Genomic DNA, 15708 nt, shown 5'->3' on the forward strand with positions numbered 1-15708 from the left:
GCAGCACCCCTCTGTGCCTTCTGCCTTAAGTTCCTACCCTGACTTTCCTTGGTGATGAACTACAACTGTAAGCTGAAATAAACCCTTTTGTGTCCAGCTTGATTTGGGTCATGATGTTTATCACAGCAATAGAAATCTAACTAGGACAGGCTGTAATCAAAATAGCTAGAGTACCCTAAACAGTAACAGAGAACACAAATGTATTATGAATGGCTACAGAGTATTTACCATATTAACCCAGCTTCTGCATCATAAAGCAAACCTCAACAAACTTAAAAAACCTGAAGTCATCCAAACACATCTAGATAATACACAGGAATCTGGGGAAATCATTGAACTGTGAAAATAATGTTACCTAACAGACCTGAAAGCTCTCACTAGAGTGCTGGGAAAGTTAGAGCAGTGTGTGCCAACATTGAAAAAGAGGGTAAATCTCCAGTCAATCATCTAAGCTTCCATTAAAAAAAAAAAACCAGAAAGATAATTGCAAATCAAGTAGGAAAAACAGAAATAAACACAAATGAAAGTGAAAACACAAACTATGGAGTAAACATTGAGGCAAAGAATGAGTCTCCATAGAGAGACAGTAAACATCTATATGCTGACAACAAAAGAGACACAAATTGCCAAGTATCAGAAATGAATTATGGATGTCATTACATATCCTGCAGACATGAGAAACATGCTAGCAGATCATTTCCATAATCTAGTTGAAATGGGCAAATCCCTCAAAAATATGATCCACCATAATTCACCAAATAGGAAACATGATTTGAATAACTGGGCAACTTCAGGAAACAGAAATTATATTTCCCAAATCTCAAACCTCCATCATCACAGATGACAAAAGAAGATCACTTTAACATACTAGTTGATGTAGAAAAAATTTCTAATTGTGAAATGGGAAACTACATGAAGAGTACATGAAGCTTATGTAATATTTTCTCCAACGGTTATCTCAAGAAAAAGTCAAATAAGAGAAATAAACTAAATGAGACTTATGCTGCTCGTTCATCCAAAGGCTCTAATAACAATATACACCTCTGTACACTCTAACAATTCCCGGGCACCACAGCACTGTCACTCTCAGTAAATGTGTGTTTGTGCTTTCATGACACCTTGCTTTGGCCAAGTTTTCTCTTTTTAGATATTAGTCTATCACTTTTTCTGATGGTGTTAAAATGGTATCATGTTGGTACATGATAATCTCTTCTTTTTCTTTTAAGTAAGTTTTGGCAAAAAAAAAAAAAAGGAAAAGGTTGTCCTCAATCAATTCACGAAATTCAATATTCAATGTGGTACAAAAGTGCAGCATCTCAGTATAGGGAATCTCTGCTATGCAGTTCCAGTGAGACAGAAAACAGTCTCTTCCATGTCCAGCTCATGGGTCAGAAATATCCACAACGTAGCTGCCTTCTAAACTCTACCAAGGGCCAGGCCCTCCATTTCAGCATCCTGCTACATTCCTATTCCTTAATACCCCAGGATTCCAAATACCGGCTTTCATATATGGACTAGAGACAATGTATTCATCCTAAATTTTGTATGTACTATACCACATTATTACAGATGTTAATATATGTCTTAAGATTGAAGTTTTAACAGAAATATTATCAATTAATTTAACAAATAAAATTAAGCTTATTTGCCAATTTGTCCTTACTGTTAGAGAAAAATTGTGATTCTATTAAACTAGTACATGAAATGACTGGTAGTTACCTTTTTATAGCAAGTAAGAAAGATGCGTATGTTTTGTCTGTCTGTACTGTAATAATTCAATAGACTGCAATTTTATAAATAGGTTATTTAGCATTCAGTTTTATAACTTAGTAGGTTAGTTCAGATATACATAATGAAGATTTAAAAGATAACACTCAGCATGAATAATTCTATAGAAAGTGCTTCCTTTTTAATGAAGAATGAAGTTTGTGGAGAGAGTTTCTTACACAATTTATTCTAATATTGTTTCCTGGTGAATTGCAAATGCATCCTATATGCATACATAATAGGTCACCTTTCTTCTTTATAAAATCCCTAATGTACCATTCATTTTACATCATACTCTATAGTTTTGTTGTTAATATTTATAGCTTAGGCCATTTTTTTACACACACAGAGAATGAGACAGAAACTTTAAAAGAAATACTTTACGTTTATTGTTTCATGATCCTCCAACAACATATATCAGACCTGAGTGTCACAATTAGTAAAAATGTAACCACTTCTAACACTCTGAACTCCAGTGAGTGTTCCTTAAAGTCTGATTTCCCTTCTACCCCAAATATGTTTGTGTTAACCGCAGATTTCTGTTGTCCCTCGTTAAGCAGCTTGGACTTTATTTCAAGCATATTTTATGCAAGGTATATTGTTATTGTTGTTGTTTTTAAGCCTGTTTTAAAAGCTAAAGAGTATTTTTTCCCCTCTTCAAGGTACGGGGTCCTCCAGCTGCGGGGGCATTTAAAGAAAGGCCAACCAAGCCCACGGCATTCCGAAAATTTTATGAGCGTGGAGACTTCCCAATCGCCCTTGAGCATGACTCGAAAGGAAACAAAATTGCCTGGAAGGTAAGCCCAGGCACAGCTGTGACAGCCAGCTGCGCTTTCCAGAGTGACACCCCAATGCCAAACAAACTTGGCTGCTAAGTAAATAAACGGGAGTAATTTCTCAGCAAAGGAGTGGTGGTGGGCGAGCTCTTAGGGCCCCCTGTGTCAGCCGTCCACCTTGACTAACAATTAAATTATAGCCCTCAAAGAAGAAAATGACAGAGTTGCTTTCGCCTTAGAGAATTCTCTGCAGCCCAATTCATCTCTATTTTTATGAGAGCCTGGCAACCCGGCCTGTTTCCAGCAGTCCATCAAATGATGGACCTGGCGGCTGGATGCGGAGAGCAACAGCCATTTATCTCCCCCAGATTTCACCTTCCTGCAGGACACTTCCAAATGGAAGCTTTAATTACCTAAATGGATAGGTCAGGGCTGTGCACTCCCTGGGAATGCAGACTGGAATGCACAAGAAGGTATCTTCTCTGTCCAGGTTCAGCGCTACCATTGCTGGGACAGGGCTGTCATCCTTGCCTGTTAGAGGCTGACCCCGGCCAGCCAAGCCATTACAGCACGGACACTTTCCTGACAAAAGGTTAATTGGCTTCAAAATAAATGTATTGCTTAATGACGCCATCTTAATGTGGCCATGCGTCTTTTCAACAAAGACTTGATGATGTGCCTGTGAAAACAAGTCAGTCTAACGGGAGAAGGCTTTTACATTTAATTTGAGGAATGGACGCTATCTCTAACCAATTCTGCTATTTAATTATTTTTGGTATGAACAACTCTGCTTTGGGTGGTATTTATCAGCTGAAAGGGTCTCTCCGCCTAAAGACAGCAGAGCTGCTGCAGGAGTAGGAGTACCACACTAGGTAAGGAAGACAAAAGGTGCGGCCAAACATCTTCAGTTATGGGATGCAATTGACACAGGAGTTAAAAAAGCAGTGTCCGTGTCTTTGTCTGGAGGCAGATGTGAGCACTGTCTATTACTTAGGAACACACAAATGAACACAAAAACCCAAAATGGTTGAGTTAAAGAACGAATCAGGCAAATTGCTGTGAAGGTGCATTAAACTTAACGTTTTTCCCTCCCACACAGGAAGGCAGAGAGAAAACTGTATGTATTTTATCTAGTGTGTCTTTAAAATCATTTTTCTATCATTAGCAAGCATTTCTAGATTTTGAGTAGTGGTCTGAACTTAGATGTTGTTACCTATGACAAAAATGAAAACACGGCAGTGGTGTCTTTATTATTAAGCTTTGCTGTGAACTTATAGTGAGGGAGAGTGGAGAGCTTTATTCCCCTTGATCCATCCCAGTTAAATGGGGATATTTTCTAAAAGTGTGTGGGGGCTGTGAAGCAAGAAGTCTAGCAAGTATACCTACTTTGGATATGTCAGTCTCATCCTGAGTCTGCATTCCCAACATATACCATGAGCTTGTGCCCATTTGTACACAATTCAGCATAAGGACTTCGTGTTTGATTGTCTATGGTCTGGTTCATACAAAGAAACAGGAAGTTTCTCAAAATCTTAATTAATGCTGTTAAGATTTTGTAATAGTTTATAGTCAGGTGTTGGTGGCACCCACCTTTAATCCCAGCACTCAGGAGGCAGAGGCAGATTTCTGTGAGTTCCAGGCCAGCCTGGTCTAAGGAGTGAGTGCAGACAGTCTCCAAAGGAATTTGGAGAACCAAAAAAAAAACAGTTTAGAAGCAAATGGTTTAGTGTATTTTAAATAATTACAACCTACACATAAACTACATTCATGGAAATTTGTAATGTAGAGTTATTTTGATCTCATCCAACAGTGTAATTTTGGGGGTATCAAGAGGTTAGGAAAATTACCTTAAAAATAAATTATTAATAAATAACTAATAAGGAGGTAAAATTTTTGCTTCATGCTTAGGAATCTAGCATCCAAAAGGGGTAAGTACTGCCTTTCTCAGAATAAATTTGTTGGGACTACTTTATTGTTGTACTACAGCATGACTGTGACGTGAAAATAAGATACTGATGTATATAAGTGTGTGTGTATATACGTGATGTATACAAGGCAGAAGTTTGTGGACTCTCTCACTGTGTTCATAGGTACTCCTAATGTGTATGGATAGAAAACAGGTCCCAACGGACCATGTGCTCACTCTTGAAAAGTAACAAAATTTTCCCAAGAAGCATTAGGCCTTTCTCAATACTTCTTGAGACAGCTGGGGACTTCAAGGGCATTTCTGAGTGCCCAGATAGTGTGTACAATTAAGTAATAAACATTCCAAGAGCCTCCTTGGCTTGAAATACTCAGTACTCACTGCCAATAAGCTGTGCTAAAGGCTGTTTCCTTATTCGGCCTGGCAGGTCCACTCTGTCAAGGTACAGGGATGTCCGCCCAAGTCATCAAATCTCCTTCTCCTTGTTCAAGATTAGCCGAACCAGCCTTGAAAAGGCAAAGGCAGCTATGCATTTCCCTCATAAATTAGTTCAGTCAGAGGCTAGAAACTCCAGCTAGGCTAGGCTAGCACCACTCCTGGGTCCTCATCCTGACCTGATGGAATGGTTTAGTGTCCAGGGAAATTCTCCTTCATTCTACGATCCAAAACAACATGGCAGGCAGAAAGCCTTGGCTATCTATTTGAGTCAGTTCCTTATGGAATCTCTGAAGATCAATGTCCAGCATAACTATCTGCTACTGTGGGAACACTGCACACTTGCACTCTGCTGTGGTACAACTGGCCATATGTGGACATTAAGCTTCAGAAATATGCCCACTGGGACTGAGAAATGGAATTTTTAATTTTATTTCCTTTTAATTAATTTTGATTTAAGTTACCACATGGTTACCACATTTAGCTGGACAACTTGAGTTTAAGACCTGACTGTGAAACAAAAACTGGGTCTGTTCCTCGGAAAGATGATGGCCACATAAAATTATTACTGAAAATGAAAAGGTGAGATGTAACTGTGATTTTTGTGTAAATTTCTTGATAAACATGAAAGAAACTTTATGAAATATATATCAGTATATGTATTCTGAAAGATGATTCAATTTGGTTTGGAATATGAAAGTTCCCAGCCAAGCTCTGGAATCCTTTTTACATTTGTGACTATGCATTGTTTTACACGTGTCTAGGCAACTCTTGTTACCAGTCATTGGAGCCATGCTGAAGCACGGTGATAACTTTTTCTACATTTTTCTTGATACTGTTAGTAGTCAAGAAATGGGGCTCTTTATTTTGTGGCTGATAACTTCAATATAAACACTGTAAGTACAGAGATGGAAAAGATCCAGGTGGTCTAGATAAGGTACAATTCAGATGTTACCATGGACAATAGAAATTTAAAATTGTCTTCCAGTTTTCTCATTCTTCAGTTCCTTGCACTAATACATTATGAATCACAAGGACAGTCAGTGCTTGGAGTGGGATGGGTAGAGCTCTACCTAAAGGTTCCATGTGGACATTTTTCTAAACAGAAGAACTGTTAGGGAAGCCTTAAAAGAACACAACATGACCCTTCCACCTTTGCTACTCCATGGAGAAGTGAAGACATGAAGGCAGCCTGTGGAGAAGAGGGGCTAGACCCAGATATTGAAGCTTGGATTTTAGAAGGAATTATGGGGAAGTGAGCAGTATTTGAGGTTCAGAAATAGACTATGTGTTACAGGAGGTATGAACATGTATCATGAGCACCTCCTTAGATTATGCACAATGCCTTCCCAATGATTATTTATCCTTTTCATCTCACTTTCAAAATAACAGCAACAGCTAATGCCTCTTTCTACATGACTGAAAACAAATGGCTGACTTGAACATCTAAGTCAGGAAACGCTGTGCACAAAAATTAAGACAGTTCCATTGGTCTTTAAAAGGACTGGTGATGAGGCTTGCACACCTCCTATTCTATGCTGAGTGACAGCCCCTTTTGTGTCTCCCCACTGGTGTTTTGTCTTTTTCCCTAATTCTTCTTCATTCCCAGGAGTGTCATATTCATGGACTGTACAAGCCCCATCACTGTGAGTGTTCTCATTGACATAACTGATAATTTCCTATCAGGAAAAACAGTTAATATAACATTATTAAAGTGTGTACTCATTTTCTTACATTTAAAACCAATCCCAAACCATGATTGCTCATTATCCAAAAATATTATTTCATTTTAAAGTAAGTCACACCATATCACGGTGCCACCTCACTTATCTGTCATTGACATAGTCACTCATTTCTTCAGTTTTGACTTATACTTTAGTCCTTTGGTGCCTTTTGTTTCTTAAATGTTTCAATTTTTAAGGACTCCAAGCAAAATTAATGTTCTGTGTGTTGCTCTTAACATAAATCTGATCTGATTTCTGAAATCATATAGACAAATTTATCTGAGTTGAATAATTGGCTTTCCATGAAGAAGGATGAGTGTCCTCATGGAACCATCCTGGGCTTCTGTTGCTGCACAGAAATGCAAAAGCTTGAGGTAATAACAGGACTTAGTAGAATTTGTAAGGCATACTTCATAAGACAAGTGACAACTCACCCCATTTTGGTAGGAAAAAGATACCACATTTCTATTGTTAATTCCTATGATTAATTAATAGCCAGAGTCATTCCAGAAATCCTGTGAAATAAACCTCTGGCTGTTATTTTACAGTGTTGTGTTGGGGGGGGTGTTGTTTTCTGTACAGTGCTGTGCTTAGAGGTTTTGTTTATTTCCATGCACAATTCCATTCTTGTATTTGATGCAAATCGTTCTTCCTTCCATGTGCACAGCCTAGAAATACAGTAGGTATCAGAAATCACTTGAATCCGGATGGGCTGGGTGACCTCTGAAGGTGGGTGAAAGGTTTTCTGCTGAATGGGCCAGTGCTCCCTGCTGCCAACATAATTTATGTTAGGAATTAGTGTGAATGGTTCACTTTTATGGAGGAGAGCTGCTTGTAGCAAGCCTGCAGAAACAATTTCCCCCAAGCCTCCATCTGTTCCTCAAACTAGGGCATATGCCATCTCATCGAGCTGGGAAGTCAACTGATTTATAGCTCTGGAAAGCCTATAGATTGAAGGGAAAGGCCGGTGCTGCTCAGTGACAGTGATTTGTTGGGCATTGGCTAAGGACAGTTCACATTCCCTGGGCCCCAGGGGAAACACACCACTGTGTTGTGAGTTGCAGATCTTTGTAGATAGACAGCCAGAAGAAAACAAATCATCACTGCTTCTCTGGCTAGACACCACTGCCAAAAGCTAAGAGAGCCCTTGCTTGATGGCATGGAGGGTCTGGTTGCCATAGTAGTGTGTTGTCACTTAATATCCCAGGAAGAAATGAGATTGCTACCATCCTCCTAGCAGTGACCCTTGCCACCTTGGAGCAGGGGCTCTTGAATCTTTCAACAGAAAATGTATACTGTCACCCATCAGAAAAGTCTGTAGTGAGACAGAGAGATCTTTGATATGTTCTCTGTGTCTTCCTGGAAGGTGAGTCTCCGGCTCTAGGCTAAGCTGTAATTTCAGGAGTAGCTCCCCGTCTGTGCCCGTACTCATCACTCATCCTCACCCTTTACTAAAGCATTGTGCAAATCCAACATTGTTCTACATACTCCAAATGGAATCAGATTGACAGTTTGATCATGAAAAACTATGTCATTTTTTCATGTTTTTACTTAGAGTGGCCTGTAACTCCAAAGACAGAATGTGTCTTTAGTAGTGGTATTTGTGTTGTTTCTCCTTTTCTTTCAGGCAAAATCTAAATACAATGTTAACAAATAATTATGCTAATTTAATCCATTTTCGAAGGAATAATTTTAAGATTTAGGGAAATATTTTTCACCATTATCAAAAGTGTTATCCTGACCTTGTAAGTTCAATGTGAAAATCAGTATTGGTAGACTTTTCAGTTGAACTCTTATTCCCAAAATATACATGGGAATTTTTTTTGTGTGTGTGCTTATTCAAAAATAATTTGTTATATTTAAATTCTGAAAATGGAGAGAACAGAAATATTTCTACACGTGATTTCTGTTCCTCAAGAGCAGTAAGAACAGAGAAAGGTCATACTACAAATGCATGCTCGCCCTAGAGTAGATCCATCAAGACTTAATGACTTATTTAGGTTCTTTATTTCTTTTTCTCAATTGCTTAGTTTTTCCCACATTTAAGCTAAATATATTGCACGTAACCTGGAGAAGATGTGTGTCTATGAAGAACAATTGCTTCATGTGACCTCAAATACATAATGGTATTTACCAGATTTTCATACCATACATTATGAAATGTCTGTGGATCAATTTTCTTACTCCAGTCAAAATGGCTAAAAACAAAAACACCAATGATAAGTTATGCTGGAGAGGATGTGCAGAAAGGAAAACACTCCTCCACTGCTGGTAAGGGTGCAAACTTGTACAGCCACTTTGGAAATCAGGATGGCGATTCCTCAGGAAAATGGGAATCAGTCTACCACAAGATTCAGCATATACCCAAAAGAAGCACGTTCACACAACAAGGACATCTGTTCAACAGTGTTCATAGCAGCACTATTTGTAATAGCCAGAAACTGGAAGCTGCCTAGATCCCCCTCAACTGAAGAATGGATAGAGAAAATGTGGTACATTTACACGATGGAGTACTACTCAGCAGAAAAAAACAATGGAATCTTGAAATTCCCAGGCAAATGGATAGAACTAGAAGAAACCATTCTGAGTGAGGTTAACCCAGTCACAAAAAGACAAACACGGTATACACTCACTCATATATAGATTTTACACATAGAGCAAAGGATTACCAGCCTACAATCCACACCACTAGAGAAGTTAGGCAACAAGGAGGACTCTAAGAGAGACATACATGGTCCCCTGGAGAAGGGGAAAGGGACAAGATCTCCTGAGCAAATTGGAAATTGTTATTACTAATTATAAAATTTTGCTCTAGTATGAAATGTATACATGCCTATCTCCTAACATATGAAAACACTGAAGAATGTGAGAAATGACTGACTCATCACAGCTCCCTGCACTGAATACAGCTGCTAACATTCCTAGAGGCATTGCGAGCTCACCTTACCTTGTACATCACTGAAATCACAGCACAGGCAACATTCTTCATTGCTTTTTAGTACATAAAATTTGTTTATACGTAGTTCTTCAGACTTCTAATTTGTCTGCTTTGAAAGTAACATGCTTACAGTAGAAAAATTGGAAAGTGACAAAATGTAGGCAGGAAATAAAAGCCACCCTGACATGTTCTGTTGGGTCTTTTCCCTTTGGATAGTTTTTATTTTACTCTCATGAGATAAAGTTTCATGTGAAAATTTTAAGGATCACTGAAAGGCTAGTTTAAGAGACTATAATGATAGGGGCATACCATTCTAGGAATTTTAAAAGCTTTATACAATTTAACAAGGAAAGGGCAAATTAATACATTTTTAAAAAGAACTGTAATATTTATTATATTCTCTAAAATACATCATAAATTAAATATAACACTATTTACATATGTAGTATGTGAAATTGCAATAATTTAGATGTTAATTTGTTAATAAGGATATCACTTAAATAAATTAATTGTATTCAGACTTAGATTCTGATTTTTTTAAATTTTGAGACCATTTTGTCATATGGTCCAGGCTGACTTTAGGATTCAGGGTTCCTCTGCCTCATCATTCCTGGTAGTGGAATTATGGAACTGTGGCTCTGTGTGAGGCCACACAAATTAAGTATGTAATTTCAGTGTAATGTCCCTGGAAAATATATATCCCAACATGTTTCCATTAGCACCATGCATGGCTTTCACCATAATAATTATCATGGTATGATTCCCAACCATGTGAGAAAATTCTCTCTCTCCTATCTCTCTCTCTCTCTCTCTCTCTCTCTCTCTCTCTCTCTCTGTCTCTCTCTCTCTCTTTCTCTCTCTCTCTCTCTCTCTGTGTGTGTGTGTATGCATACATGCTAAGGATGCTTTCAAAGTTCATTATAGATTAAGCATATTTCATTGCTGTTAGAAAAAAAATATAACTATACAAAATCACTAAACATTAATCTTCAACCCCTAATGTAAGACATCTCCTTTCCAATGAGTAACCCTATACAATTTCCAAAATTGGATTTCAGGCTGAATAAATGAAAACCCTTATTTTCTAAGCTATTAATTCTCAATCTTAGGTTCTTGTTGAGATACATCCCTCTCTGTTCATGTCTATTTTTAAGCCATTTCATTTCAAGATACTATTATTTAGTCAGGTGGTGGTAGTGCACGCCTTTAATCCCAGCACTTGGGAGGCAGAGGCAGGTGGATCTCTGTGAGTTCGAGACCAGCCTGTTCTACAAGAGTTGGTTCCAGGACAGTCTCCAAAGCCACAGAGAAACCCTGTTTCTAAAAGCCAAAAAAAAAAAAAAAGAAAAAAGAAAAAAATGCTATTATTTAATATGCATAAATCCTCTCATGTTTTAATGTATAATTTTTTCAGATTTCACATGCATGAAGCATAATTACTTTCTCAAGTGATAATGGCTTCCCTCAATGTCTCTGCAGAAGATAATATCACTGTATCCTTAAATATAAATGTTCGAAGTTGAAAACACTCTGATTCTCAATCCATTCATGAAAACCTACTCTTGTTTGTTTTGTGTGTGCATCACTTGGCAACCTGAGTGTGCATCATTTACACCATTTTTTATAATTAAAGCTTGTTAATATCTTTTGTCCCTGCACTAATATGGCAAATTTATTGTGTGTTTATTTGAAATCTTTCCTCTTCTACCAGATCATGGATTGTTATTTTTGTCACAAGTTTTCTATTTCATTCTTAGAACAAATGTATGTGTGGACTACATTGTTATACTGTCCCATCACTGCTGTTCTCTCTTATATTTTCTTCTCTTCCTCCACTCTTTAAGCAAGAGTTTTCTTATGCTTTCATATTTCCATTAATACTGATCTACCATTAGAGCCCCAAGATTAAATTTTAGCGATCTCAGGCAAACTGCAAAGCAGTTAACAAGGACTTGGTGTCTGGCGTGACCATTGTCATCCAGCCCTGCTCTGCTAGCCTGACAGGATCTTATCTGACTCTAGACACTACACTAGAATGGGGTGCCAAGTTGCCTTCAGTCCTCTCCCATGGCATTTTGCTCTTGAGATACACTATTTATAAAACAAAAATGCCATCTGCTACCAGGAGTCTGTCCATACGTCCTGTTCCTTGTTTGTCTGTGCTAAGAGTTTGGTCGGGTGGGAATAAGAATAGTGATGTTGATGGGGATGAGTTGGCAACAAGGCAGTATTTCATTATAAAGATCAACTACCTTCGCCGGTTGGTGACAACTACTCCTTACCCTACCAGCCCCAATTTTTTATGATAGATCTTGTGCTTCTAACTTAAAGATAGAAGCAGAAGATAGGAGAATAATGAAGAATCCATCTGCCTACTTTTGAATAAGTGCTTCAAATTTCAAAATTACAAATTGCCTATAAAATGTGTGGTTTTTAAGCTGGTTCTTTTAGTCCTTGTGTTCTGTAGAAAATTCTTTTCTCCCAACCGTGTTTTCTAAATTTCAATTGCATGTTGAATTTCTCTGTGGAAAAAAATATGTACAATTTTTCACAGATACTTTTGTGTTATGTAGAGAGACGCCCCATTGGAGAACCTCACTGGGGTGTTACTAAAACCACCAAGTTTACTAATTTACTTTGTGTATTATTGGAATGTGTCCCATTACAGAGAAGTTCTGTGATGTCATCAGTGCTTGGCCAATAGTGACCTAAGAGGAACTGAGTTTTACAATGGATGTGACACAGTGCCCTGTAACCTGGGTGACCTGGGCATTGATGCTAAGGAGAATGTCATATGGAATAGAAACTAAAATGCCAAAAAGTTTACTTTATATTAGGTCTTACATTCATTTCTTTTACACAGCTCACACATTCTCTATCCTGTATGTATTGAAAATGTTGCTTTAATGGCATAGACCAAATAATGTCTATAAACTTTTCAAATGGAAAGACTATAATTTTACTGCTTTGCAAGTTGTATCTGATTTGATGATTATAATTTTGGCATTTTGCTTTTCCCTAGCTTCAGTCATTTTATTGTTATATATCTTTAGTAAATTTTGTATTTAAAATAACTTTCATATGCATTTAAAATACATATCTCTAGATCCATATATTGTGAGAATCCCGAATATCAATGGGGCATTAGTAACTCCAGCATTGAGCTCAGTATTTTGAAATGACTGCTTATATATTCACCTAGGCATGACTCCTTTGTCAAAGTCCCCTGAGCTCCTCTTAAATCCAAATAGTACATTCTCATTCTAACCCCCATCTCTCTGAATATCGTTAATTCAGTTTCACTCTCCTACTTTCCTCAACCCCTTATTTAAATTTATTTATTTACATTCTTATTTAAAAATTTTTACATCTGGTACATTTTGATCACATTCTTCCCTTCCCCCAACTCCTTTCAGATCTGCCTACCCACCTAATAAGATAGAAACAAACAAACAAATAAAAAACAAAACAAAAGAATACCCACACAAACATTCATGCAGCCTGGAGTCTGTTTTGTCCTATACTGGACATGGGCTTTCCCTGGAGTGTGGATGATAGATAGACCCTCCATTGGAGAAAACAGGTTTTCCCTTTCCCAACAGGCACCAGTTGCAAGTAGCTTCTTGGAAAGGCATGGAACCCTGCATCCCCTTCCTCTTCTCAGAGCTGAGATTTTTATCTGGTTTAAACTTGCACAGGTCTTGTTTGTGCTGTCAAAGCCTCTGTGAGATCATATGGGCATCAGCCCCAGTGAGTCTAGAAGACGGTTTCCTTAGAGTCATCCAGCATTCCTGGCTCTTACTATCTTTCTGTCTCCTCTTATGCATCAATCCCTAAGCCTAGGGGAAAGGGTTTGATCAAGGCATCCCATTTAGGGCTGAGCATTTCAGAGTCTCTTATTCCCTACGTGGTGTCTAGTTGTGGATTTCTATGTTGAATACCATCTACTGCAAGAAGCCACTTCTCTGATGAAGGTTGAATAATACATAGATCTATGGACACAGCAATATGTCATTAGGTGTCATTTTATTGCTAAGTTCCTTTAGCAGAATAATAGTATTAAGTTTTCCCATGGGCCCATGACCTATCTAGTCTCAGCTTCTTGGTCACGCTAGCAGTGTCAGGTATGGGTTCCATCTCATGGATCTGGCTTTAAATACAATCAAAAGGTGGTTTGCTACATCTGTAACATTTGTTGTGAATATATCTTTCAGATGAGTAACTGCTGTAGGTCTCAGGATTTGTAGCTGAGTGATATTGATGGTTACATTTCTCCTCTGATAGTATGTAAGGTGCCTTCCAGAGCCATGAACTCTAGTCAGTAGGGGTAAAGCTTCTCAATTTCTTCATGTTCAGTAACATAAAAAAGAGTATCTTCAGTAGTAGAACCTTACTGTTATGTTATGGAGAATAACCAATAGACTTGGCACTAGTCAATGATGTTTGGGGAGGTCTATGGAACCTCTTTGGACAACAACTCCACATGATATAACCTATTCTTGGCACTGGAGGTTTTACTTGGTGGCATAAAATATGTGAGACATTATCTCCCCCATTATTTGGTGATTCCATTTAAATCCCTCTCATAGGAAGGATAGCAGTCACTGTCTATGTGGCTTTTCAAATGGCCTTAGTGTTAGCTGCCCCTCCCCATATTTCCTCCTTTGCCCTTCCTCTCCATCCCACTCCCTATTTAGTCTAGTGTTAGCTGCCCCTCCCCATATTTCCTCCTTTGCCCTTCCTCTCCATCCCACTCCCTATTTAGTCCTCCTGTTTTAGTTTCTCCTTTACCTCTTTGTAACACAATATTCTATTTCCTCTTTTATTTACTTTAAGTTATCTTTGAATTTTCTTCTGTTTAGTTCTAACAAATATCTATCCTTTAGTTTTTATTCTGTTTCTTTAAAGAATGTAACTGTTTATTTTAATATCTGCTTTTTATATAATGGCTTTTCTTACTGTCATCAATGGATTACATAGTTTGAATCTGCTCCTTTTAAGTTTCTTTCATATTTATGTATTAAATTTTAGCTACTGTAATGTAAATCTAAATTTGCCTGTCTTTTTTTTGGAATCCCTCAGACTTGGGATGAGGGCCTCTCTGAGCTGTGCTTCCCACCATGTCTCTACAGCACATTGACTTTCAACTCATCCTCGGGAGGCCTGTCTTATGTATTTTGTCTTCATGCTATGGCATGTACTTAAGATTTGAATTTCTTCTTCATTTGCTGTCTTGGAACTTGCCTTCTTTCTCTGGAGAAGGGACATATATGATTTTTAAATTGCTCATTTGATAGTGATAGACTTTAGTCATATGAGCCAGAGAAGTTTTCATGAATTCTATAATATTTTTAGATACATTAGTAGCATATCTGAGGTACAGAAAGAAGACTGCACTAAGATGGAAGCTTTTCCTAGTGTAAGGCCAACTGTAGGGCTTCCCAGGTAAAATAAAACACTCTCTAATTTATTTAAGGTAATGCACATCATATGGCTGTGTGCATAATTGTGCACACATGTATAAATTAAGACAAGTTATTTTTATTCATAAAAATCACAATAATAAGACACAAAGAATGTGATAATTGCAACCTATATTTTCATATATATATGAAGTATATATAAATATTGCATACATATCTTGTTCCTAATTTTGTGCTTAAGTTAGGATGTCAATTGTCACTTTATAAAATTTTACCAGCAAATCAAGGTGGTCAGGACTATCTGAAGGAGACATTTGTCTTCTCATTTCCTTCCTGGGAATGGTGTATTTCTCAACAAACTTTATCATTCATTGGAAAGCATCTTTTAACAGCATCTTCTCACTTACAAAAAGTTTTATGACTTTGTTAAAACATCATGAAGCATTTTTCAAAGAGAAAGTGTAACATTAGGCTGGGGAGAATTTAGCTTTTTAAACATCTCCCTTCCCTGAAAGAACTACTTCAGATATATTAACTGCCATTTTGAAGAGTCACTTGGGTAATGAAAAAGTGCTCATGTATACACAAAGGGATTGCTCATTTCTGTTCATTTTTCTTTATATTTTGTAAATGTATTATGAGACATGCCAGAGACTAGACCGCAGATATTAAAACCACAAGTCAAAAAGCATAAGACTTAAGATTTTTATAATTCTGTTTG

General features: G+C 37.6%; 1 protein-coding gene across 1 annotated transcript in view; it reads left to right on the forward strand.

Annotated features, from left to right (window-relative positions):
* Pacrg (parkin coregulated) overlaps positions 1-15708 on the forward strand; it is a 420277-nt gene that overhangs the window by 58729 nt on the left and 345840 nt on the right. The window contains exon 2 of the mRNA XM_027401106.2: positions 2430-2564. Coding sequence (XP_027256907.1) covers positions 2430-2564 — 135 coding nt within the window. The remainder of the gene's footprint in view (positions 1-2429; positions 2565-15708) is intronic.

Source organism: Cricetulus griseus, chromosome 2 (assembly GCF_003668045.3).
Source record: "Cricetulus griseus strain 17A/GY chromosome 2, alternate assembly CriGri-PICRH-1.0, whole genome shotgun sequence".
In the NCBI taxonomy this organism is placed as follows: Eukaryota; Metazoa; Chordata; class Mammalia; order Rodentia; family Cricetidae; genus Cricetulus; species Cricetulus griseus.